The following is a 26739-nucleotide window of genomic DNA, read 5'->3' as shown; positions in this document are numbered from 1 at the left end:
CCAGATCACACACACACACACACACACACACACACACACACACAAAAGTTACCTCTGTCTAAAACCAAGAAGAGAAATAAAAAAAGACTTACTCTCCTACCAGAAATGACTACAAGCCATCCATCCAAACAGGTGGCTTGAGTAGATGCAATATTTTTACCGTAACCAGTTACAATCTTAAATAAAACTGCCTCTAAAGAACTATTATTATAGCCTATTCTAACGATAAAAATCTTGCTAAGAATAATCAGTTTCACTGATGAGAAGTTTCACCAAAACTGAACCTCTGGCCAAATATGAAACTTAGGTGTTACCCGATACTAGAGCAGATTTTGAGATTCACATGGAATCTCAAAGCAAAAAACAAAAAACAAAAAAAAGCAAGCATGTATTTTTACAACATAGCTCAGAGCAAACACTGTCATGTATAATAAAAATAGGCCATTTTAAACAATGTTAGATTATTTAACAACTTACCCACATTAAAATAGAGAACAATTTCAGTTCTAAATCTATTCATCAAATCTCTTTCCTGGGGTAAACCTGAAAGTCATTGGTGATGTACTTTTCAAACACCAAAAGAGAACAGTTCCCTAAGAAGTTCATCTTAGCCCCAAAACACCTTAGACGCCTTCTCTGTACTAATTAACAAGCAGGCATCTACACTTAAGGAAATGAAAGCAAACCAGGAAAAAAGCATTTTACAAACATCCTGGAAGGGCTAAATAACACCCCCCCGCCTTTTCCGCCTCCCCCAAACCACATCCAGATGTCTCTCTCCACTGACCTGCTTCTTCTGACCAATTCTGTGGGCTCGGGCTTGTGCCTGCAAGTCGTTCTGGGGGTTCCAGTCAGAGTCAAAGATGACGACCGTGTCTGCCGAAGCCAGATTGATTCCCAGGCCACCAGCCCTTGTCGAGAGCAGGAAACAGAAGTCCTGTACACAATGCAATATACTACTTTATGCAGTGGCCTTCTCAGAAACAGTTTCACAGTCCAATAAGCCCTTACACCTGGAAACCCCTGCAGGTGTGAAGAAAAGTGAGATATGATGGACAAACTTTATGGAGGCTACAAGAATGTCAGGGACTTGATGGTAGAGTGAATTTTCGTTTCATTAAGCTGAAAGAGTCAGTGCAGTACACTAAGGAGTAAAGTCGATTCTAATAAGGCAACCAGAACCAAAGAATTAGTGTTTTCTCCCGGCTAAAACTAGTGTTACAAGCAGTTAACAAAATCCAGAGAAACTTCATTATCAAGGGGATCATTCCAGCAAGTGGCCTAGACACTCATTTTCTGGGTAAAGGTGAACTATGCCTCATAAGGTAGTCGGTTAAGTGGGTGAGGAACACAGCGACACTGCACCAACAGATCACATGCACTGGGACCAGCAAGAAGCACAGGATCCCTGATGAGCACGGCACACGCACAAAAAAAACGGAGCTGAAAAAAAATGTGCAGAGCACAAAAAAATGTGTGGCTGAAGAGTCACGTGCAGGAAAAGACCCAGGCTCTGACATACTCGTTTTCACACCAATAATAAAGAATAAGCAGCCACGTATACCTGCCTGCACCTGAGCGCTCAGAAAATATGGGGCAGGAGGCAGAGAATAAATTATGTGAGTCAGAAGAAAAGAAAGCCAAACAGATTTCTATTTTTAGGGCATTTGATCATGTATGTCAAAGGCTGACACCTTTTTGGCACACAAGTGACACTCAAAAATTGGTAGTTCTGAGTTGCATTTTGATAAATGAGTGTATTTAATATACAAAGACAGAACGAAAAGCTCTCCACAGTCTAATTAAGTCACCCTCACCAGCATTTGGCCATAAAAATTTTAAAAATAGAGATAGCAGTCTCAGAAGAACTTTAAACAATTCCAGTAAAGACTGATCAACAGCTGTGCTGAGGCACACACTTCATGATGCTTGGTACAAATACCAAGCGACACGCCACACTCTAATTTACAGAAGCCTACAGGTAAACAGTGGACACTTCAGAATGAGATACCTACACCAAATAAAACACGGGGTCTGAATTAATCATAGAAACAATTTTCTCTATCAAAGATAATATGAATTATAAGATGTTATTTGTGTCTACTATCACACTGAAGAGAGAAACTCAACGAAATTCAATGCTGCTAAGTGTGACATAAAAATGGAAATACTCATGCACAAGGAGTATGAATATAAACAGTTTTGGGAAATGTAGCAAAGTATACCAAAAACCTTTTTTAAATGCTCATACGCTCTTGACTACACATCCAAAGACAACAAAGTATGTGATCAGGTTTAATCATTAGGTTAAATAAAGGCACGAGCATGAGAAAATACTAGAAATTAATGTTTTTAATCTTTAATGACATGGGAAAATGCTCACAGAATTTTAAATGAAAAGTGACAACTATATGCAAAAGGATCCAATTAGGTAAACATACAGAGAAATAAACAGTTACATCCATTATGAATGGAAACACACCCCAATGATGTGAGCAGCCAGTTGTCTCGGGAATGGGGGTTTTGTACAATTTTTCTTCTTCATACTCTTCACCATCTCCTAAATTTCTAAATGTGCATCGCATATTTCTCCCCAATGTTAAAGTATTTAATTTTTCTTAATAAAAAAGGCTCAGATGTGCAAAAACAAAAACACAAAAAATGGTAGAAAACCTGTATCTTATATACAGCCATGGGGTGAAGAATTGAGATTTAAAAAAAAAAAAAAAAAAAAAAAAACCGGCAACTTTAGCTTTTCTCTGAGAGAAAAGGGTAATATGAAACATTCAAAATATTTTTAATGTTTATTTATTTATTTTGAGAATGTGCAAGCAGGGGAGGGGCAGAGAGAGAGGGAGAGAGAATCCCAAGCAGGCACCGCGCTGTAAGCACACAGCCCGTGTCCATCTCATGAACAATGAGATCACGACCTGAGCCGAAATCAAGAGTCAGATGCTTAACCAACTGAGCCACACAGGCACCCCTCATATTATTTTTTAAACTAAGAGTAGGGAACACAAAACCAATTTCAATAAATACTAAATAATAAAAATAGCTAGCATTTACTGAGTACTAGTTATGTGTCCAGCAAGGAGCCTAGTGATTGCTGTGTGTGGATTACTGCATTTAATCCACTAACATTTTAGGCTAAAGAAGCCAAAATACTTTTTGTCTAACTAGGACTACGATGTGCAGTTCTAGAGGCAGAAGACATACCATTTTGGAGAAACAGACATAAACACTAAGAATTTAGCATTTAGCCCTTTAGAAAGCAGAACATCGTTAACTAAAATTTAAATGGAAAAAAAAAAGACGTAAGAGAACTCTTTATAACTTTAAACGTTATGTTTCATTTTTTGTTCTTGGTGATAGTTATATGGGTGTTTTCACTTTGTAAACATTCATCAAATTCTATACTTAAAATGTGCGTACTTTTATTTTTGAGAGAGTGAGAGTGCACGGATAGCACGGAGCCCAATGCAGGTTCAAACTCAAGAACCATGAGATCGTGACCCGAGCTCAAGTCAGACACTTAACAATCGAGGCACCCCAAAATGTGTGTACTTTTTTTTTCAACGTTTATTTATTTTTGGGACAGAGAGAGACAGAGCATGAACGGGGGAGGGGCAGAGAGAGAGGGAGACACAGAATCGGAAACAGGCTCCAGGCTCTGAGCCATCAGCCCAGAGCCCGACGCGGGGCTCGAACTCACGGACCGCGAGATCGTGACCTGGCTGAAGTCGGACGCTTAACCGACTGCGCCAACCAGGCGCCCATGTGTGTACTTTTTTATATGCATGACACTTCAATTTAAGAAACCTGACTTGAAAAAAATCAAAAGAAAGCAGAATGTTCAGTCCGTTCTACCTACACAAAGTAGTGGCCCAGGCTTCAGAAGCGCTCATGTTCTCTCTGAAACTCTAGTTCTACTTCTGGCTGTCTCTGCTGATGCCTTTACCCGCACACGGGGCTACAGTGTTTTCTCCACTAAACCTCTTCTCCCCAGCTTCTCTCAAATCCCACAGCATCTAACAGTTTGATATGCACAAACCACAATATTACTATGGTTTCTAACTTTTCCTAAGCACCCCTTCTATATGTGCCTTAAAACCAAAATACTTAAGAATGCAAATCTAAGGTGGACAACACAATTTAAGCCATCTCGTACCAGCAATCCAACAAATATGAGACCTGGCAAATGTATTTTTCAAGCCTCAGTCACCAAAAAAGTACATATCAGAACCTTCTGATGTAACACACATGTAAAATTAATCCTACAGGCCAGCCGTCCCCAACCCTTGCCTTGCTACTCTCCCAGGCCCAAAATTTTGCTATCTGGAAGTGACTAGAGAACACTCAATTGATATTAGAACTACTCTGTCAGTAATCCGGACCAGGGGAGATAAACAAGCATGCATATGCTTTTCTGGAATAATAAACAAAATTAAGAGGCATCCTTTATCTTGGTGATTTCTCATTCCATTCTCAAAGCAGGAGAAATTTACAGCGAACTGTTTCTGAAATGAAATATATTAAGCCAGAAAGGCTTTCCCCTGGACACAGAGCCCAAGCTGCCCAGATAACAAAGCCATGCATGGTATACCTCAGACCCATCTGCATTGAAGTGGTCCAGGGCCTGTTTTCGGATTTCTCCCTTGATGGAACCATCCAGACGCTGTAAAAATAAACCACAAGAAAATCATAAGGTAGGAAGATCAGCTACACTCTGAACAAAACACCAGACTTGCAACCTTTATCATTCTAACAACACCCACTTAGTAAAAATAACCGGAATGCACTGGCAACATGCTGTCAGGGGACTGTGCTTAAGCAGCACATCCTACTTGCCCAAGCTCTCCAGTTACAGACTCAAGGTCAGAAACTTCTGGATTCAAAGGGCTATCTAGGTTGATCCAAGGATCAGAATGGCTGCTGGGGCCTATAAGGAGAAAGATGGCAATATTCAAGCTGTGCTCAGAAGCTGTGTTTGCTTCTACATCTATAGGTACTAAAGAGATCAGGACACTGTACCACTGGTCACCTAATAACTAGCTCATACAGAAAATGGTCCTTCTTAGCTAATGCGACTACAAGGTGCACAGTTATTAAGGGCTACACAAACCAAAAAATTTTGTCCGGAAACATTTTGCCATAACATTAAAAGTGTTAAAATTAAGTTGATCATATATCCCAGCTTTTCCAAAAATTACACTCTGAAATCAGAGTAAAATGTTTAAGCAGCCAAAATGCATATTCAAGAGAGCCTCTGGCATTAACTAGTTCTTTTATTAGAGTATGTGTCAGTTCTAGATCCTAATGTCACCATAGAAAACCGTATGTCAAAAAAATACTTGAAACTGTCACCTGTCATCTGTACACATAAAGCATTTCTTACTCTTTAAAATCATATTCACGTGTCTTCCCCTCACAATCACCACTTGAGATGAACAAAATATCTCATTTCACAGAAGGCAAAACTGACCCAAGAGATGATGTCAGCTGGCCAGTGATGGGCGAGTGGCCAGGGACATAGTCCATGGAAGGACCTACACCTCCCCAGCTCAGAGCTCTGCTGACCAGACCCAGAGCCACAGAAACACACGTCAGATCACACCTGGCAACCCTCTTTCTCCTTTCTTACTTACCGACTCTGTTCAAAGCCTTAGCCCAAATATATGTTTAAATGGCAGGTTCAGAGCCTATATTTGAAATCAGAGAACCTAAATGCTCTCCTTTAAAATTCCCATTAATAAAAAACAGCAGACATGCCAGACCCAAGTGGACTGCAGTCTAACATTCCCTTCGGAGAATAGAAATGAGTTTTTGTTCTACTTGATATCAAATGATGAGCTTGACCTGAAAGCTCATCAGACACACTGAGAGATAACTGTCTTTATGCAGCGTGATTTCTTAAATAATAACCACAGTATTAAACCATATTCTAAGACAGCTGCTGAAAGACCACACAAGATATTATGGATATGACAACACCTTTCAGGGCATTTTGAAAGACAATCTGTTAGTGAGTTTAAAGCTTGGCCTTCTTAAGAAACAATCACTAACTCCAAGTTTCTTCAATACCAGTCTAATTACATAGGTTGGTTGGAGAGTCCATCCACTCAAAGTCAAAGAAAGAGTATTTCCCAGACAATCTTAAACATCAAAGCACTTAAAGGTTATGCCAAAAGTCAAGATAAACAGCACACACGTCCATAAATGTATCCGAGAGAAGTTTCACACAGTCTAATACCCAAAAAAATACTGTGCTGAGGAAACTCCTCTCCCTCTTATCTGGTTTTTCTCCTTACATTGTAGGAGATAACTGAGTGAAAACAAAACTCCACAGTAACAATCCCACAGAGAAGAGAGGGGCCACCTGCTTCAGGGCCCAGCAAACTTTTCACGTGCGCTGATCCTCTGAGTCCCAGCCTCACAGCCAGGGTCAGCTTCCTCTGGGATGAACACACAGAACTATCACCTCTCTCTTTCTTCCTAGGAACTGGACTTCTGTAATTAGGTCTACACTCCTTCCTCTCTACTATTACCCCAGACATGGGGCCATAGGAAACCATCTGACACATTTCTCTTGCCTGCTTTTCCTCTATTACTCACCTCTTTACTGCCCCCCCGGCCCGCCCCCAAAACAGAATGACCTCACATGACCATTTTCATTACAGGGTAGCTTAAAGGTATGGAAATAAACATAAAGACCCTCCTGGAACCTTAATTTCAATTTGTTTCCAGATAGGAAACTTGTTTCCTAACTTTAGGATAATTTAACAAGCAAAGCACATAAGCCGGAGAGAGGCAGGCAGGGACTCCAATTCCTGAGTGTCCTTACCTGGAAAGGATAGTGCTTGATAGTCAGGTACTCAGCCAGGATGTCCAACATTCGGACCATCTGGGAGAAGATAAGGACTCTATTCCCCCTTTCTCGAAGTCTTGTCAACAGTTTATCTAATAGAATCAGCTTCCCACTGCTCCTGATCAGGGACTGGAGATTAACAAGACATTCCAATCATCACACACCAACCCATACTTCAATTTGCCCTTAATCACAAAGAGTTCCTTTATTTTTAATTTTTGTCAACATTTATTTATTTTTGAGAGACAGAGACAGAGAACAAGCAAGGGAAGGGCAAACAGAGAGGGAGACACAGAATCTGAAGCAGGCTCCAGGCTCTGAGCTGTCAGCACAGAGCCCGATGTGGGACACGAACCCATGAACCATTAGCTCATTACCTGAGCCGAAGTCAGATACTTAACCAACTGAGCCACCCAGGTGCCTTGAAGAGTTCCTATTTTTAAAATCATCTTTAGGGGCACCTGGGTGGCTCAATCAGTTTAGTGTCCAACTCTTGATTTCGGTTCAGGACATGATCTCACTGTTCGTGGGATTGAGCTCTGAGCTGGGCTCCGCACTGACAGTGTGGAGCCGGCTTTCCATCCTCTCTGCCTCTCTGTCTCTCTGCCCTGCCCCTCTCGCACAAGTTTCGCTGTCTCTCTCAAAATAAATTTTAAACCCATCTTTAGGCTGAAACCCCATATAGTCTGGCTGACAAGTAATTCCTGAAATGCTCTTCACCTGGTTTATCTGCGACATTATACTTTCCATACTTCTCCTATTTAACTTTCCTCATCTGTTTTTAAAGCTTCTTTTGATGCTCCATGAAGAGTCATCAAAGGAAGAAAGAAAAGACTTTGATAAAAAGCATCTATAGACACTGAAGTGCTTGAGGACTTCATTACAAACAAGGTGGCCACGCACCAGGAGAACCTCCTGCCCGTTCTCTCGCTCACTGTCTTCTGGGGGTTTGATCAGGTAGCAATGGTTGCAGCATTTTTTCAATTCCATCACAATGTTCAGGAAACCAGACGTGCTGCCTCGTGTTCCCTTGGCAAGAGCCTTGTAATTCCTGGTCAGAATCCATCTGCAAATTAAAATAATGACCTTCAATTCAAAGAGAGAATCAGAGGCATCAGATTATAAGAGAGAGCAAAGTTACTGGAAAGATAAAGACCAAAAAGGCCTAGGACCGTTAAAAACCATAGAGGGATATTTCACTTTCCATCTCCTGCCGCCCAACCAGGACCGCTCACAGCTTGAGTCTGGTTCAGAGTGTTAACCACTGGGTAAACATGTTCTACTGGGCATTTCAACCTGACTGAACACAGGAATATTAAAAAGAAATAACAGTGAAATATATGTACATATACACACACATGTGAAACAAGGACTGTCACCGAAGCACTCTTTATCACAACATAAAAATGGAAATAAGTTGCCTAATAGTAGGAGACTAGTTAAATAAAGATTACCAAGAGACAGAAGCTATGTACCCATTTACAAACTGTTGTAGAAGGACATTTTATATGACAAAATGCTCATGGTAACTATCTTTTATATCTAAATTTTAAAAGAGAAAAGGAGAAATACATAGGTATTTATGTATATCCATATATAAGCTTTAACTATACACTATAAAACATTAAAAGTGCTTTTTTTCTGAGCAATGAAACCTCTTTACACTTTTAACAATCCTACTTTTAGAAATCTATCTCAAAGTAGAGTGTTCAAGGATTTTCACTGTAGTACAGTTTGTAAGAGTAAAGTATTTGAGGGTTGTCTGGGTGGCTCAGTTAGTTGGGCATCAGACTGCTAATTTCAGCTCAAGTCATGACCTCACGGTTGTGAGATCGAGCCCCATATGGGGCTTCGCACTGAGCGTGGAGCCTGCTTAATATTCTCTGCCTCCCTCTCCCTTTGCCCCTTCCCCCACTTGCCCTCCCTCTCAAAAATAATAGATTAAAAAAGAAAAAAAGAGTCAAGTATTTGAAACAATCCAAATGTCCTCCACGAGGGCTGGTTGAATAAACTAGGCTACAAATCGACAATGGAATATTATGCAGTTGCAAAAAGAAGAGAGTATCTTTATAAACTACTATGGAGTGTTCTTCAGCACACATCATTGAGTGAAAAAAGATACAGAAAAATGTATACAGTATGCTGTTTATATAGGAGGAGGGAGACAGCAAAATGGTTAAAATGTATTTGGTTGTATTTTAAAAATTAGAAAATAAAGGAAAGAAAAACATTAAGAATTTTACTTGGTATCACCTAAGGGAAGAAAGGCCTAGAATGAAGGGGACAGGGATAGAAGCTAGACATATTTGAACATGCCAGTTTTTGTAGTTGTGCCCTTGGAACTCTACAAATATTATAAATAGTTATGAAGAAATATTAAGCAAAGTCATCTTTAAAAAGTAAAACTAAAATGAAATCAAATATTGTATCTAGTTAGGAGCATATCCACAAGACAAAGGATCTCAAGTGCTTTTAAGACTCTTATCCATTTCTAATAGAATATACCTTTAAATTTTATTTATTTTTGAGAGAGAGAGCGAGCGAGCGAGCGTGCACGGGTTGGGGAGGGGCAGAGAGAGAGGGAGACACAGAATCTGAAGCAGGCTCCAGGCTCTGAGCTGTCAGCACAGAGCCTGATGTGGGACCTGAACTCACGAACCATGAGATCATGACCTGAGCCAAAGTGGGACACTCAACCAACTGAGCCACCCAAGTGCCCCTCCAGTGGAACACAAACAAAATACAAACAAAAAAACCCCTTAACCTGTTTTTGTTATTCACAATGCTGACAATAATCCTTGCATTGTAATTATTGTAAAGCTGTGTGTGTAGTATGAATTAGGTTGGTGCAGTTGAGAAGTCAAGTTTTTGGTAGGGGTATTAAGACTATTAAGGTCAAATAAAATCTCTATGTTGTCCTGTTTAAGTGAAAAAAAAAAAATCATGATATATTTTTCTTCTGTTTAAAAACAAATTTTCTAATTCTGTCCACGGAAAAAGCCTGTGAGTGATGTCCAATGTAGCTGCAAATAACAGCTCTAGTAGCCAATTTGTGGTCTCCAAATTCCATCTTCCAACAAAATAGTATGCAGAGCATGCTGGATATATGGCTGACTCTAGTTCTGGGGCAGGAAATGTACAAGATGAACATGAACATTTTATTATTTCAGAAAGCAAAAAGCTATCAACTACTGCGAGGATTATGTCAAAAGGCCTCAGAACCAACTTGAATAAGCTCCTCCCAGCTAAAAATGGAGCCATTCTAACCATGAGTGTAAAACAATACCTGTCACAGAATGAAGCACAAATTTGCTTATTGAGGAGTTCATAATCATACCAAAACAAATCTCATTGGTCAAAACCTCTGAAGACGTGGAGATAACCTATTGGTTCTTTTAAAAATGTCAAATATCCAACATGAAAGGACCTCGAGCACACTGTGCTACGTCAGACAGAGAAAGACAACTACTATATAGTATCACTTATATGTGGAATCTAAAAAGGCCAAACTCATAAAAACACAAAGTAAAATAGTGGTTACCTGGAAATGTGGGGCTGGGACAGATGTTGTTTAAAAGTACAAACTGCAATGAGTAGTAAATGATCCCTAGAGATCTAATGCATGGCATAGTGAATACAGACAACAATATCATATATTCAGCCACTCTACTACGAGACTAGAACTTAATGACTCCAACCACTAAAAATAAAGGATCATTAGGTAACGTGATACTGGTGCTAACTACACTACAATGACAATATATTATAGTATATAACTATATCAAAGTAACATGTTATACACCTTATATTTGTACTTTATATGTCAAACATGTTTCAATTTACTTATTTTTTAATGTTTATTTTTGAGAGAGAGAGTCAAAGAGCGAGCAGAAGGGGGACAGAGAGAGAGGGGGACACAGACTCTGAAGCAGGTTCTAGGCTCTGAGCTGTCAGCACAGAGCCTGACATGGGGCTTGAACTCACAAACCACAAGATCACGACCTGAGCAGAGTTCGGACATTTAACCAAATGAGCCACCCAGGCACCCCAAACATATTTCAATTTAAAAAATTATATTTTGTTGGGGTGCCTGGGTGGCTCAGTTGGTTGAGCATCCAACTCTTGATTTCAGCTTGAAATCCCCAGGATCATGGGATCAAGCCTGGTGTCCAGCTCTGCACTGAGCGTGGTGCCTACTTGGGGGTCTCTCTCCCTCCCTCCCTCTCTCTCTCTCTCTCTCTCTCTCCCCCCCCCCCACTTTGACCCTTCCCCACTTGTGCTCTAAAATAAAACAAAAAACACTTTTTAAAAAATTAGTGTTTTTTAAATGTCAAAAATCAAAAAGAATTATGCATTTACTTATTCTGTTTTTCCTATATGAACTGTTCCTCAGTTGAAACAGGGAAGTTTCTTTTTGTAGAAGTGTTCCAGCTAATAAACAAAGGAGTACTAAAATTTGAATAGCACCACTTTGTAATCCCTAATAAAGTAACGGATCTAGGCAATGCTTACCAAATACTTGCTAATATCACAAGAAGACAATCTCCTATGAAAGAATGTACCTTTGCATTCTATGAAATACTCATATTGAATCTGAGTCTAATCAAACATCTACACTTATCTGGAAATGAGAAGGGATCAAATAAAAATATTAAATGATGCCACAGAGCTAGAATCAGAAAAATCCAGGCTGTGAAAAATATCTAGAGAACACAGACTCAGCTTCTTCTCAAAAAATTTACAAGGACGGGGTAAACGGGTTCAAATAAACTAAAGAGACATGGCAACCAGTCATAATGTATGGAGCTTACTTAGATCCCAATGCAAACAAGCCATCTGTGTGCATGTGTGTATGTGCCTGTGTACATTATGTATATGACAACCAGGGAAATGTAAACACTAAGTATTATAAAAATAAGGAATTATTGATATTTTAAGTATAATAGTATTGAAGTTATGTTTTTATTGAGGTATGATTGACATGTAACACTGCATTAGCTTCAGGTGTACAACATGATTTGATACTTGTATATACTGCAAAATGATCACGGTAAGTCTAACATCTATCACCCTACACAGTTACAAAAACCTTTTTCCTCGGTGGTGGGGACTTTTAGGATCTATTCTCTTAACAAGTCTCAAATATACAATATGGTATTATTAATCATAACTGCCATGCTGCATGCTCCATCCTCATGACTTATTTTATAACCAGAAGTTTATATGTTTTGACCCCCCCCTTCACCCATTCCTCTCACCCCCCATCTCACCCCCTCCCCCGGCAACCACTGTTCTGTTCTCTGTACTGTAAGTTTGGTTTTGTTGTTGCTGTTGTTTTGTCTCACTTTAGTCCTTATCTTTTAGGTACCTATAGAAACATTTGATAAGTACCTGAACCATGTTTCAAACAATCTAGGGGTGGAAATGGGGGTGCAAATGAAGATACAGGTGAACTGAGGCTGGCTATGAGTGGATAACTGAAACTGGGTTGACTCTGGGTACATGACTACCTCCTATTCTATTTCTGTACATAGCAGAGATTTCCCAGAATAAAAAGATTTTTAAAAGTCAAGGTAGTATTAGGCAAAAGGGTCAGATAGTAATTTTTGACCACTAAAATCCTGTGGTTTTTTTGGTTTCATTAAAAACAAGCAGGGACTGGGTGCCTCGGTCAGTTAAGTGTCCAACTTTGGCTCAGGACATGATCTCATGGTCTATGAGTTTGAGCTCCACGTCAGGCTCTGTGCTAATAGCTCAGAGCCTGGAGCCTGCTTCAGGTTCTGTTACCCGCCCCCACCACACACACACACACACCTCTCTCTGTCAAAAATAAAAATATTTTTGGGGCACCTGGGTGGCTCAGTCGGTTAATCGTCCGACTTTGGCTCAGGTTATGATCTCACGTTTCATGGGTTCAAGCCCCACGTTGGGCTCTGTGCTGACAGCTCAGAGCCTGGAGACTGCTTCAGATTCTGTGTCTCCCCTCTCTGCCCCTCCCCTGCTCATGCGCGCGCTCTCTGTCTCAAAAATAAATAAACATTAAAAAAATTTTTTAAATAAATTAAAAAAATTTAAAAAAAATTTTTTTAAGTTTTTAATTAAAAAAAAAAAAAAGCAAGGCATATTATTAGAGAGATTACCAAACTTTTAACCTTAGACTATAATTTTCACGGTATGTAGTTATAATTACTCCAGATTTAACTTGAAATAATCAAAGAGCATATTATATACCACCCCTGTCCCAAATCCAGCATTTTGCCTTAAACTCATCATAACCTAAACCAAGTCCATAACCTGGCCAGGCCACTTGGGGTGCCAGAAAGGAGAGCATCTTCCCCCATCAGCACAGAGGGGAGCACTTTTCCTTCTAAACCTGCACATCCCCCTGCATCTGCCTCAGTTAGTAAACAAACCTGTTTTAGCCACTTGTCTCTACTCTGTCTTCCCTACTGAGCAACACTTCTGGCAGGAACATGTTCCACCCATCTTCGTACTCCCAGTATTTAGCACAATGCCTGCCACTTTGTAGAATCTTAGTAACTGATTGAATTGAGTAGCAGAGAAGAAATACATGACTGAGTGAAATATACCTGTTTATTGGAAGGGGATTAGCATTAAAATTTAACATATACTTCAGACTACCCACATAATGAAAAGTGCCGTGCAAATTCTCACCCAAAGAAAAAAGCAAGAATAAAACTTCCTCTTTCTAACCATGAGTATACTGCTTCTTAAATCTGTGTTGAGGCATCACTGAAAAAAGCAGTCTGTCAACTGTCTATCTTATGGCTTCTCTGTACTGATGTTAATCCCACTGAGGCTTGACCCGGCCCATAGCTTACTTGTAATACTGCTTCTGCAGAGCAGACATCTCCACCCTGAGGATCTGTTCCACTTTGGCAGGAAGGGATTTTTCTACATCCTTTTTGACCCTACGGAGAAGGAAGGGTTCCAACACCTTATGGAGACTCTGATAGCCGTTTTCCCTTCCTTTCCCATGGTCCTCTTCAAAATCTTCCCAGAATTCAAACCTGGAAATAAAACAGGACAGTGTTCATTACAGAAGCAACCGAGAAGAAAAAGAAGCATTTTTTCAAGCTAAAATTTCAATTAACTAAATGGAAAAAATAATCTGCAAACAAACAACAAACAAAATAAGACTCTTCCCTATAAGGAAACATAAATTTTATCAGTCACTAGCTCAGGAATACAAGAGAGGGGAAAACAGTAAGGAAAGAGAAAACCACTGAATCAATCCAATGAGTCTACAGAGAAAACCCACTGAATCAATCCAATGAGTCTACACTGGATATCACTGGGTTTCCAATTCTTAGACTGGATCTAGAGTTCACAGGACACTTCTGTATAACATGCAATGAGTAAGTATACATAAGTTATTGTTATGAAATGTTCTTCAGAAAAACTAATAAGCTATCTTTTAATAAGCTGCAATTTCTTAGGAAACAAATCCAAAGGTAAGAGAATTAGTGATAATATTACAGCTGTCACCACTCAAAGGTAAAGTCAGTTACATAATTTCCATCAATAATCTTCACTGTTCATAGATTAAAAAATTAGTGGATTTATGATGACAGTAACCAAACTATAGCCCCCAAATAAGAACAGTAACACAAGTGACACCAATTTAATAGTATTAGAACTTGAAGACACAAATTTTATTAACAATAAATTCTAAAACTTAGGGGTGTCTGGGTGGCTCAGTCAATTACATGCCCAACTTTGGCTCTGGTCATGATCTTGCAGTTTGTGAGTTTGAGTCCCACATCGGGCTGTCTGTTCTCAGCTCAGAGCCTGCTTTGGGTCCTCTGTCCCCCTCTCTCTCTGCCCCTCTCCCACTCTATCTCTCAAAAATAAATGTTAAAAAAATTTTTTAATGAATTAAAAAACTTGTCACCATAATAATTCTGCCTCAACTCTATAGAGGAAAGTTCCTTGCATTTCAACGTCTTTTAACTTTTTTTCAATGTTCATTTATTTTTGAGAGACAGAGCATGAACAGGGGAGGGGCAGAGAGAGAGAGAGGGAGACACAGAAGCTGAAGCAGGCTCCAGGCTCTGAGCTGTCAACACAGAGCCTGATGCAGGGCTCGAACCCATGAACCGTGGGATCGTGACCTGAGCCAAAGTCGGACGCTCAACTGACTGAGCCACCCAGGTGCCCCCTTGCATTTCAACCTTAATTCAATCATCTTTGAATTAAGGGCCTGTGGCAGAAGTCCAGAATAGGACACGGTGAACGGATTTCTTTCAAAAACAAACCCCAAAAATGAAGGAAATTTATTTCATGAGGATTGAAAGAAATACACGGTTTTGCCACTAGAAAGCCAATGATGCCCTTGGAGGAGCTAGCAGGGTTCTGTGTGCAAACTAAAGCTCAGTAGGGGAGAGCATGCCATCGACCAAGCCTAGCACTGGAATCTCAGTTAATCGCTGCTGCATGGTCTGCCCTCTGATACCAGGCAGCCCTCCTCTGTTGAGGCCAGTCACGTCCCGGAATAAATAGCTCAACATTTCCTAGAGCTCTGTAAGACTCCAAAGCAACTACTCTCTGGTAAAATGGAAAGTCAGAGAGAAAATGCCAGCACCGCTAGTGTGCACTGGCGTCAAGAGAGCCTGCTGCCATTTCTGAACTGATAAACGGCCTCGCATTTCACCAGGCACTGCGAGGTGGGTCAACACCTGCCTCGGTAACACCTAGGAATGAACAAAACAGCCATCTTCAGGAAGTTCAGGCAAAAAGATCTTTTGGGGTAGAAATCTAAACACATCACTAGAGCTTACAGCCTGATAAACCTAAGTTGTATTTTGTCACACTTCTATGAAAATACTCCAGGAACAAAAATAAATGAAGAATTAAAACCAGGAAGAAGACTAAAATGAACAAGGCCAACTGAACTATCTCAATGCTAGGGATGGCACGTCACACACAAAATGTATGAAGCAACTGGACATCAGGAACTATCACTATATCAAGCTATTTTCTGAAGAGCTGGGAGACAAATTTAAGAGAACATTTCAATTTACTTAACATTCATTATTGTTAATTAAAACTATATTAGTCTAAAAACTTAAATATAAACCTTATTTATAAGTTACTTCCCCTACTGTGCTAGACAACAAATATTTTCACCTACTTAGTGTTTTCTTACTAAAAAGCATAAGAATCCCTTTATGTATACACTGAATGGTTTATGAATGGCCTATGGCTGCTTTCCCGCTAAACAGCAGAGATGAGTAGCTGTAACAGACCATAATGCCTACAAGCTGGAAATGTTTCTTATCAGGTCCCTTTAAGAAAAAGTTTGCTGTTCTCTAGAGCAGAATACTGTCAACTTAAAATACCACCTACATAAAAGGTATAGGGTTATAGCAGTAAGTAACTTAACAATAACACCATGCTACAGCCTAGAGGTTATTTTAGATATATCCCTATTATCAACTTGTGTACATAACATCTGTCTCTCACAAAAGTAGGAACAATTTGGATTGCTTAAATATTCCAGACTTTGGGACTTTAGAAAAATAGAAGTTCACTCTACTGAGGAATAACAAAGAAGAAAATTAAAAGAATGAAAACAGTATGCTAGAATTCATGTGATAAATATGCAAACAAATTCAGACTGGCCTAGACAGCAGAGGCAGAAGCAGAAGCAAAAACAAAACAAAAAACAAATCTTATACCAAGAGGTTACGTCTCTGAAATCTGCTCTACTGAGATATTTTGTGGAGTGGGTATGCAGTACATTTTGCAAGTGATTATACACTCAATTCTTGGGGCTTGCTTTATCTTTTTGTATTTTTAATACCAAGCACCATGCTTTGCAGAACAGTACTTACAAAGTGAATGACTGGTACATATTTTAATAAGGGTAGTGATCAAATTGCTAAAAAGGGTAGTAGTCTGGTCAGAGCCACCATGCAGGAAAACTGACTGGACAGACCATGTGCTAAGAAAACAGATTACAGTTGGTTAAAAAAAGAACTAACTTCTGGATTTAAAAAACAGTAATAGACCAGCGAAGGAAACAATCAGCAAAACTAAAGGCAACCGACGTAATGGGAGAAGACATTTGCAAATAATATATCAGATAAAGGGTTAGTACCCAAAATCTATAAAGAACTTATCAGGGGCGCCTGGGTGGCGCAGTCGGTTAAGCGTCCGACTTCAGCCGGGTCACAATCTCGCGGTCCGTGAGTTCGAGCCCCGCGTCGGGCTATGGGCTGATGGCTCGGAGCCTGGAGCCTGTTTCCGATTCTGTGTCTCCCTCTCTCTCTGCCCCTCCCCCGTTCATGCTTTGTCTCTCTCTGTCCCAAAAATAAATAAACGTTGAAAAAAAATAAATAAATAAAAAGAACTTATCAAACTCAACACCCAAAAATCAAATACTCCAGTGAAGAAATGGGCAAAAGACATGAATGGACACTTCTCTAAAGAAGACACCCAGGGGCGCCTGGATGGCTCAGTCGATTAAGTATCTGACTTCGGCTCAGGTCATAATCTTCCAGTTCATGGGTTCAAGCCTCGCGTCGGGCTCTTCCCTCTCTCTTTGCCCCTCCTCCACTCATGCTCTCTCTCCATCTCTCAAAAATGAATAAACGTTAAAAAAAAAAAAAAAGAAGACATCCAGATGGCTAAGAGACACATGAAAAGATGCTCAACACCACTCATCATCAGGGAAATACAAATTAAAACCACAATGAGATACCACCTCACACCTATCACAATAGCTAAAATTAACAACTCAAGAAAGAGCAGATGTTGGCGAGGATGCGGAGAAAGAAGAAACCTTTTGCACTGCTGGTGGGAATGCAAACTGGTGCAGCCACTGGAAAACAGTATGGAGGTTCCTCAAAAAACTAAAAATTGAACTACCCTACGATCCAGCAATTGCACTACTAGGTATTTATCCAAGGGATATAAGTGTGTTGTTTCAAAGGGGTACCTGCACCCCAATGTTTATAGCATCACAATCAACAATAGACAAAGTATGGAAAGAGCCCAAATAACCATCAACGGATGAATGAATAAAGAAGATGTGACATACACACACACACACAATGGAATATTACCCAGCAATCAAAAAGAATGAAATCTTGCCATTTGCAACTACATGGATCAAACTAGAGGGTATTATGCTAAGCAAAATTAGTCAAAGAAAGACAAGTATCATATGACTTCACTCATATGAGGAATTTAGGATACAAAACAGATGAACATAAGGGAAGGGAAGCAAAAATAATATAAAAACAAGGAGGGGGACAATATAAGAGACTCTCAAATATAGAGAACAAATGGTTGCTGGAGGGGTAGTGGGAGGAGGGATAGGCTAAATGGGAAAGGGGCATTAAGGAAGACACTTGTTCGGATGAGCAGTGGGTGTTATACACAGGGGATTAATCACTAGAATCTACTCCTGAAACCGTTGCACTATATGCTAACTTGGATGTAAATTTAAAAATTAATTAATTTAAAAAATTTAACACAGTAATAGGCTGTAACAGTTGAGGAGATGAAGGTACAAAAGTTATCTGACCAGGGGCACCTGGGTGGCTCAGTCAGTTAAGTGTCTGACTTCGGCTCAGGTCATGATCTCATAGGTCCGTGAGTTCAAACCCCGTGTTGGGCTCTGTGCTGACAGCTGAGAGCGTAGAGCCTGCTTCAGATTCTGTGTCTCCCTCTCTCTCTGCCCCTCCCCTATTCGTGCTCTGTCTCTCTGTCTCTCTGAAAAACTAAACATTTAAAAAAAAAAAAAAGTTATCTGACCAAATTTAATTCCGCTCTGTACAATAATTTTTCTTCAGTGGATCATTTCTTTAACAGGACCAAGTGGTTCTGTAGCACCATCTGGAATCTAAGGAACTACAGCTAAGCATGAGGAAAATACTGGATTTTAGTCCTCTGCATACCAAGCTCAGGCAGAAACAAAGGTAAATCTTAATTCCTTAAAAAATGGAGTTGCACGAATCTTTGTGGAAAAACAATCTTTTAAAAAATGTTTGAGGAGCCCCTGGGTGGCTCAGTCAGTTGACCGTCCTGACTTCAGTTCTGGTCATGATCTCATGGTTTATGAGTTCGAGTCCCGCATCAGGCTTGCTGCTGTCAGCACAGAGCTTGCTTCAGATCCTCTGTCCACCCCCTCTGCCTGTCCCTCCCCCATCCCACGCTTGCACTCTCTCTCTCCCTCTCAAAAATAAACACGTAAAAAAAAATAAAAAATAAAAATGTTTGAAAACAATGTTTTACAAAATTTTTTTAATGTTTATTCATTATTTTTGAGAGAGAGAGAGAGAGAGAGAGACAGAGCACGAGCAGGGAAGGGGCAGAGAGAGAGGAAGAGACAGAATTTGAAGCAGGCCCCAGGCTCTGTCAACACAGAACCCGACACGGGGCTCAAACTCAGAGACCGTGAGATCATGACCTGAGCCGAAGTCAGATGCTTACCCAACAGGGCCACCCAGGCGCCCCGAAAACAATGCTTTAAAAACAAAGCTTTCGAAGAGAAAAAGTTCTCTTACACACACACAAAACTACATCTCTAACTCCAATCCATCATTCCAAAAGTAATTCAACTGGCCACAAAGAACACTTTGGATGAACTATCAGAATAATCATGTCTACTAGGAATGCCACAGTTGCTAAATAGCAAAAAAGTAATTATGACCAATTAGGAGCCAAAATCCCTACCATCCACTCCAGTAGTCAAGTACAAAAGGGCAAATCTAGCTAACCATTCATTGGAGGAAACTATGCACCACATTCTTTTTTCAGGGGACAAGCACAGATGTTGCCTGGTGCCTCAAGACTCCTACTACGTAGAATGGTCTCATCTCATCTCAGTGGTGCTATGTAGGATGTACTTCTTCTCTTAGAATTTGAAGACCAAAGGATATTGACCTTAGTCATAGAAGACCTGAAACTGACCTCAGTCCATCCAACTTATTGAATGATAAGGGACACATTTTCATCATCTAAGTCAGCATTCTGAAGCAAACACTTCCAGTGTATCGAAAAGACCCAATATGAAAACTATAAAGTAATACACAGGAAAACACACTATTTCAGAAAACAAAGGTTAATAATAAATAATTGACAATTTGACTATTTCTAAACTTTTCTACGTTATGTTTTACGGCACTTGTACCTTTGAAAAGCATGCTTTATAAAAACTCGGCCTTATGCTAATATGTGATGAACAGAAGGTACCTTCATTACAGAAGGTACAACAGACTGTTCAAGACGAGAAGAGGGCAACTGTCTCCATCCTCAGGCTACTATCGACTCACAGAGCTCTGTGGAAGGGACAGAGGACCCAGGTGAGAAGAAACAGGACAGGGAAGAGGACAACAAGGAGATGGGATAGGCAGGGTGCAGTGTGACAGGAAAAGAACCTCTAACATAGTGTTTCTCGACTGGTGGTGATGCCCAATGTCCCCCAATCCCTGGGGGACACTGGGAATGTCTGGAGACATTTTTGGTTGTCACCACTGAGAAAGAGGGCAGCTACTGACATGTGGTGGGGTAGTGGCGAGGGATGATGCTCAACAACCTATAATGCAAAGGACAGCCCCCAGCAAAAAAGAATTATCCAGCCCAGAATGTTAATAGTGCCGAGACTCAGAAACTCTGCTCTGAGAGAAGGCAGAGAAAGGAGGGGTGCCGAGGGAGCTCCACTCCCAGAAGCACACCGTAGTGAGGGTGCCTGAAAAAAAGGGAAATAGTTTCAGCCTAATCTGCTAACGTAGTAGTCAGGGCAGCATGGTTAGAGTGGTCAAGCTTCTCTACTCATCTTCTGAAGAGTCTTAAACTATCCTTGAAAAATAAAAGTCAGGGGCGCCTGGGTGGCTCAGTCGGTTAAGCGTCCGACTTCAGCTCAGGTCACGATCTCACGGTCTGTGAGTTCGAGCCCCGCGTCAGGCTCTGGGCTGATGGCTCAGAGCCTGGAGCCTGCTTCCGATTCTGTGTCTCCCTCTCTCTCTGCCCCTCCCCCATTCATGCTCTGTCTCTCTGTCTCAAAAATAAATAAACATTAAAAAAAAAAAAAAAAAAGAAAAAGAAAAGTCAAAAAAGGACAGCCACCGACAAATGAAAATAGAGAATTTGTTGCTAGTAGGCCTGCCTCACAAGAAATACTAAAGAAGTCCTGTAAGCTAAAAAGAAGTGATTTTAACCCAGTGACAATCTCCATGGGGAGAAATAAATATAACTGGAAATGATAATATAAATGTGTAAATATGAAAGACTATGTGTTTTTCTCTTATTACTTTAAAAGACAAGCCTGGATAAAGCAATAATTTTATCACTGTCTTCTTGGGTTTACAACACAAGTAAGGAAGTAAACACGAAGCCATCCTGGAGAACAGCTGTTATATTTTACCAGAATTAAATTAGTATTAATCTAAAGACGACTGGGATGAGATGCATACTAAAAACCCTAACAACCAGTAAGAAAATAACTTTTTAAAAAAATCAGTTAACAGAAGAGTTAAAGTGGCACACTATAAAATATTTGTTGAGACAAAAAAGGCAGTAAAGGAGAAATAGAAAAGAGTAAGACATATTGGGGAGAAAAGTAAAATCGTAGACATAAATCCAACCATATCAATAATTACATTAAATGTGAATGAATTAAACTCTTCAAAAGGCAGAGACTCAATTAAAAAGGGAAGATCCAACTACATGTTGTCTACAAGAGACACATTTTTAAACTCATAAACAGCAAGTGAAGTAAAAGGACAGAAACAGCATAACATGCAAACAGTTACCAAAAGACAGCTAAAGAGCTGTCACATCACACAAAATAGACTTAAGGAACAGGAAATATTACTAGAGATAAAGAGGGGCATTTCATGATAAAAAGATCAACACATCAGGAACAAAGAACAATTACAAGCGTGCACATACCTAACACCTGAACCCCTTAACATACACAGAGGAAAAAGTAACAGAACTGAAAGTAGCAGATCACTCAACAACTACAGTTAAATATTAAAATATTTCACTGTCAATAACAAAACTAGCCACGATGTCAGGAAAGGTATGTAAGACTTGAATAAGACTATTTATTAACTAAGTTGACTTAATGGACATTTACAGAACTCCACCTTATGAAAGCAGAGTATTATTCAAGTACACAAAGAACATTCTCCAAAACAGAAAACATACTAAACCATATAAAAAAAAATTTTAAGATTTATTCATTTTTTACAGAGACAGAGCGTGAGTGGGGGAGGGGTAGAGAGAGAGGGAGACAGTATCCGAAGCAGGCTCCAGGCTCCGAGCTGCCAACACAGAGCCCGACGCGAGCTCGAACCCACGCACTGTGAGATCATCACCTGAGCCGAAGTCAGACACTCAACCAACTGAGCCACCCAGGCACCCCAACATGCTAAACCATATATAAATAACAGTGAATTCATTTAAAACATGTTCTCTAAAACAAAATTGAATTACGAGTCATCTGGGAAAACCTAAATATTTCAAATTAACCAACACACTTTAAAAAACAAACAAACAAAAACCATGCAACAAAGAAAAAAAACACAAAAGAAATTAGAAAATAGGTGAAACTGAATAAAAACTTGGGCAAGAGATTTAAGCAGACATTTCACCAAAGATCCACAAAGGGCTAATGAACACATGAAAAGATGTTCAACATTTTTAGTCATTAAAGAAATGCAAGTAAAATCCACACTGAGATACCACTACGCTCCCACCAGAATGACTAGACTGATGACATACCACGTATTGGTGTTGGTATAGAGAACTGGTAGGAATGGCAGATGGAAAGTGAATACCTACTTTCCAAACAACCCAGCAATTTCACTAAGTATCCAACCAAGATAAATAAAAACAAATAAATAAAATAATAAATAAATAAAAACAAATGTCCACAGATAGACACAATAGCCCAAAACTGAAGCAACTCAAATGTCCATCAACTGGTGATACATGTAATGGAGGATTACTCCACTTTAAGAGAATAAATAAATCTCTATGACACAGGTGCATCTCAAAAATATTATGCTAAATGAAACAAGCCAAAAACAAAAGATTACTTATTAGGATTCCATTTATATGACATTTCTAAAAAGGTTAAATCTAGAGATGAAAGCTGATTAGTGACTGCCTCAGACTAGAAACAAAAGCAGATTTAACTACAGACAAGAGGGAACTTTCTGGGTGAAGAAACTATTATAGAACTAGATTATGGTGATGGTTGCACCAATCCACAAAGTTACTAAAAAAAAAAAAACAAATTGCATACTTACAATCATGTATTTTATGATATGTAAATTACATCTCAACAGTGTTTACAAAAAAGTTAACAGCACATGGGGGAAGAGACCACTCATGTTTTTCATTATGCTATCCAAAATGCCTTGCTTAGTTTATGGCACATAGCAGGCACTCAAATATTTTGAGTTATAAAAAAAAAAAAAAAATTGTGGAGCATTTCCCTGTCAATCTGACAACTCCTGACTAGTTACTGCATGCCAGATACTACTCCAGCCAATGTGGACCATTGAGGAATAAAGTAAACATGATCCTTGGTACTTCTGAATGCATAAATTTAATGACATGAGATGAATGAGGAAGAAAGGAAAGCAGTGAGGTACCACATAGAAAAAAAACAGGGTAGGGTGATAAGCATGTCTGACAGGCTTTTGTAGGTTAGGTGGTCTGAGAAGAATCTGAAAGGAGGTGGTCATAAAGGCTCAGGCAAAAATGTTCCTGGACATGTGAAGATGAGGAGAAAGACCATCCCAGATAAAGAGTGGCAGTGGCTTGGCAGGTTAAAGGTACAGAAAGCTGGCAGAACAGCTGGCCATTCTGGGATGGGATGGGAGGAATCAAGAGTACCATCGAGGTGCCACACTGGGCGGGGTCTCCCAAGGTAGGGCAACAAATTTAGGTTTCATTTCAAGCATCACTGAATACTGCTGGATAACTAAGTTTTATGAAACGTGTATACCATCTCCCCCATAAAAATCTTTTCAATAAAGACCTCTATGATTCTTTAGTAAATTACAGATCTGAGTAATAGCTAATGCTGATTGCTTCTGTTATCACAGGTTTGGGTTTAAGATATTAACACCTGTCAGACTGAGTACCTTGTATACTTCATTTCAATTCTTGATTACCTTATAACAACAGTGAGAAGGTCTAACATTTCCTGTTTACCAATTATTTCCCCAAAGCATTAACAGATTCAAATGTCTTGTAGATAATAGGCTTTCCTCCTTGACATGCTGAATTCTGGGCCTCCTAACATTTATTATGGAACGTTTTACTAATTTTATTCCTGCAGCAGTTTAATGTTTTGCTGTTCCCAAATCATGCCATCTGTTTTCCCTAAGGTCTATTTTTAAAAAGTTAAAAAGCATTGGCATTTCAGACATTCTAGCATCTTTCGAAACACACAGGAAGGAGCTTACTTCTCCGGCATAATAAAGTGCAGCAAGGACCAGAGCTCTTTGAGGGAATTCTGCAGAGGGGTCCCCGTAATCAGGAGCCTATGGTGGGACTTGAAATCAATCAGAGTTTTATACAATAAAGAGTCATCATTCTTCAACCGATGGGCTTCATCCACTCCCAGAAAGGCCCAGTTAATACTGCCCAGCACAGTCTAAAGTAAAAACAAAACAGAACGAGCCACCAGGTCAGAAGGAAACCCAAAGTACTTTCAAGTGTTAATTATCTCTGTACAAATGCCATCACAAAGGTATACACAGAAACATTTATTCTTCACGGACTTAAAATTGTATTAGGACTCTTCTGTTTAGTCTGTGTTTTGCCAGACTAGTGTCTCCTCGAAAGAGCACACCACCATCCAAAAGGTTTTGGGGGAGAGGGGGAATCTCTTATGCCACGTACTGCTGCATGCCCCACAGCAAGAACACAGAAATTGGTATGCTGGGCAAAAATGATACAGAAACAAAAACTGTGATTTTGCAGTCTCTCCTTAATTAAGATTCTCCTCTGCCTATTCTCCACCCCAACCCTGAAGCACAGAAACAACAAAAGCCACCAAATTGAACTTATTTACACTGATCTCCAGTGGGACCACCTGCCACATACATTTCTTAGTAATTGTAGAAAAGAGAGGATATGAAGAACTTCATTTTTACGTCCTCCTCACAGAGACCATTCACATCATCTGTTGTGGAGAAATTCCTTTAGGATGATACGATGGGAAATGCCTGGGATGGCAATCAAGCCCAGGTTCCAATGGCTGACTAGAATCTCAGGTAAGTTACTGGCTTCAATACCCTTTCATCCTACTATTTAATTCAATTGGACTAAACGATCTAAAGTCCCATTCAACTGTAAGGTTCTGATTTTTATTTATAAGCTCAGTATTCTTTGTGGATTTTTGTTTGTTCACTTGTCTGTTTTTCACTAAATAAAGAAAAGCAACATGGCAAGCGGGAAGCACAGAACCCACCATTTGGACAAGTCACACTACAAAATTACACACCTTATCTTTTAAGAGAATCTCATATGTTGTTATAAGTGCATTGAACTTCAGCCTTTTAGTCTGAGAATGAATCCATTCATATTCCCGTATCTAGAAGAGAAATCAGTAATTAAGATACAATTTCAACTTTTACCTTTCTTATCACCAGCAGTCTTGTGACAGATGCATAGAAACATGCCAAATAAAAAAACTGATTAGAATTTAATGAATATTTTATACATTCTAAATTGACTGAAGCAACCAAACTATAGAGCAGTAAAAGAATTAAAAGATCACTGAGCAGCAGAAACTTTACTGCCAGAACTCAAATAACCTATCACTTCCCCCTGCCCCCATCCCAATACATCTGACAAAACTGACAAAAAAACGCATTCCACCTGCAATTAAACCCTGGTGACTTGAACTGATCTAGCAACCTCCCAGAATGTGAATTTTCTTAAGGAATATTTTATTATTCTTTGCTCTTTGGTAGTGCAATACTTTTATTAACAAATAGAATTCCCAACCTCTGGCTTGGTCAGAAATTTCATTAATCTAGAGCAGAAAGATGTGGCCTCCAAGAAAAAGGAAAAGGAAGGTTACAGGATGAAAATGTAAAATGCATGAAAATAATGTTAATGTAAAGGAACACAAAAACTAACACATTCATACTTCAGTGTGACCGGACACGCAGCAGGCACAATGGCCCATCATACTGCAGTGTGACCGGGAGTCTGGCAGGCACATGGCCCATCATACTGCAATGTGATCGGCTGCCCAGCAGGCACGATGGCCCATAACAAGGCTCCTGTAGTTTGGCCGTCAAGTTGGGGAGCGGGAAACAGGACAAGGAGTGCGTGCAGGTAATCACCACCAAGTGGGAAGAGCAAAGAAAAGGAGTATGAGAGTCCACATAGAAAATTTCCCTGACTCAGGGCGCCTGGATGGCTCAGTCAGTTGAGCATCCGATTCTGACCCAGGTCATTATCTCACAGTTCGTGAGTTCGAGCCCTGCACTGGGCTCTGTGCTGACAGCTTGAAGCCCGGAGCCTGCTTCAGATCCTGTGTCTCCCTCTCTCTCTGACCCTCCCCCACTCGCACTCGGGTCTCTCTCTCTCAAAAATAAATAAACGTTAAAAAAATTTAAGAAAAGAAAAGAAAATTTCCCTGACTCCACAATTTTCAGAGTTCACTTTGTCTTCACCTTTGAATGCAATGCTTGAAGCCATTTTGCATCATCTAGGAAGTGTTTTTCTTTTATAATGGTTAACAAATAGATTAGCAAAGCTAAGAACTGCTTAGAAACTCAAAATTAGAGCAGGGAAATCTGCAAATCTACCAGGTTCAGGTTAGATGATTTGAATGAAAATATTTAATAAAAATAAGTTTCAATCGG

The 26739-nt window shown here is 39.8% G+C and overlaps 1 protein-coding gene across 6 annotated transcripts in view; it reads right to left on the bottom strand.

The window, feature by feature from the left end:
• The window catches only part of CHD2 (chromodomain helicase DNA binding protein 2), a 123228-nt gene that overhangs the window by 46771 nt on the left and 49718 nt on the right, over positions 1-26739 (bottom strand). For all 6 annotated transcript variants that reach the window (XR_006704419.1, XM_045448733.1, XM_045448736.1 and 3 more), the window contains 7 exons: positions 25365-25454; positions 24322-24512; positions 13708-13896; positions 7769-7931; positions 6842-6994; positions 4604-4675; positions 788-937 (listed from right to left, as the gene is read on the bottom strand). Coding sequence is in view for 5 of the 6 variants with exons in the window: in XM_045448733.1 (XP_045304689.1) it covers positions 788-937; positions 4604-4675; positions 6842-6994; positions 7769-7931; positions 13708-13896; positions 24322-24512; positions 25365-25454 (1008 nt within the window). In the remaining variant the exon portion in view is untranslated. The remainder of the gene's footprint in view (positions 1-787; positions 938-4603; positions 4676-6841; positions 6995-7768; positions 7932-13707; positions 13897-24321; positions 24513-25364; positions 25455-26739) is intronic.

The sequence above is a fragment of the Leopardus geoffroyi genome, chromosome B3 (assembly GCF_018350155.1).
Source record: "Leopardus geoffroyi isolate Oge1 chromosome B3, O.geoffroyi_Oge1_pat1.0, whole genome shotgun sequence".
NCBI lineage: Eukaryota > Metazoa > Chordata > Mammalia > Carnivora > Felidae > Leopardus > Leopardus geoffroyi.
Note: the sequence above shows the minus strand (reverse complement) of the source record. Positions and strands in the feature narration are given on the sequence as shown.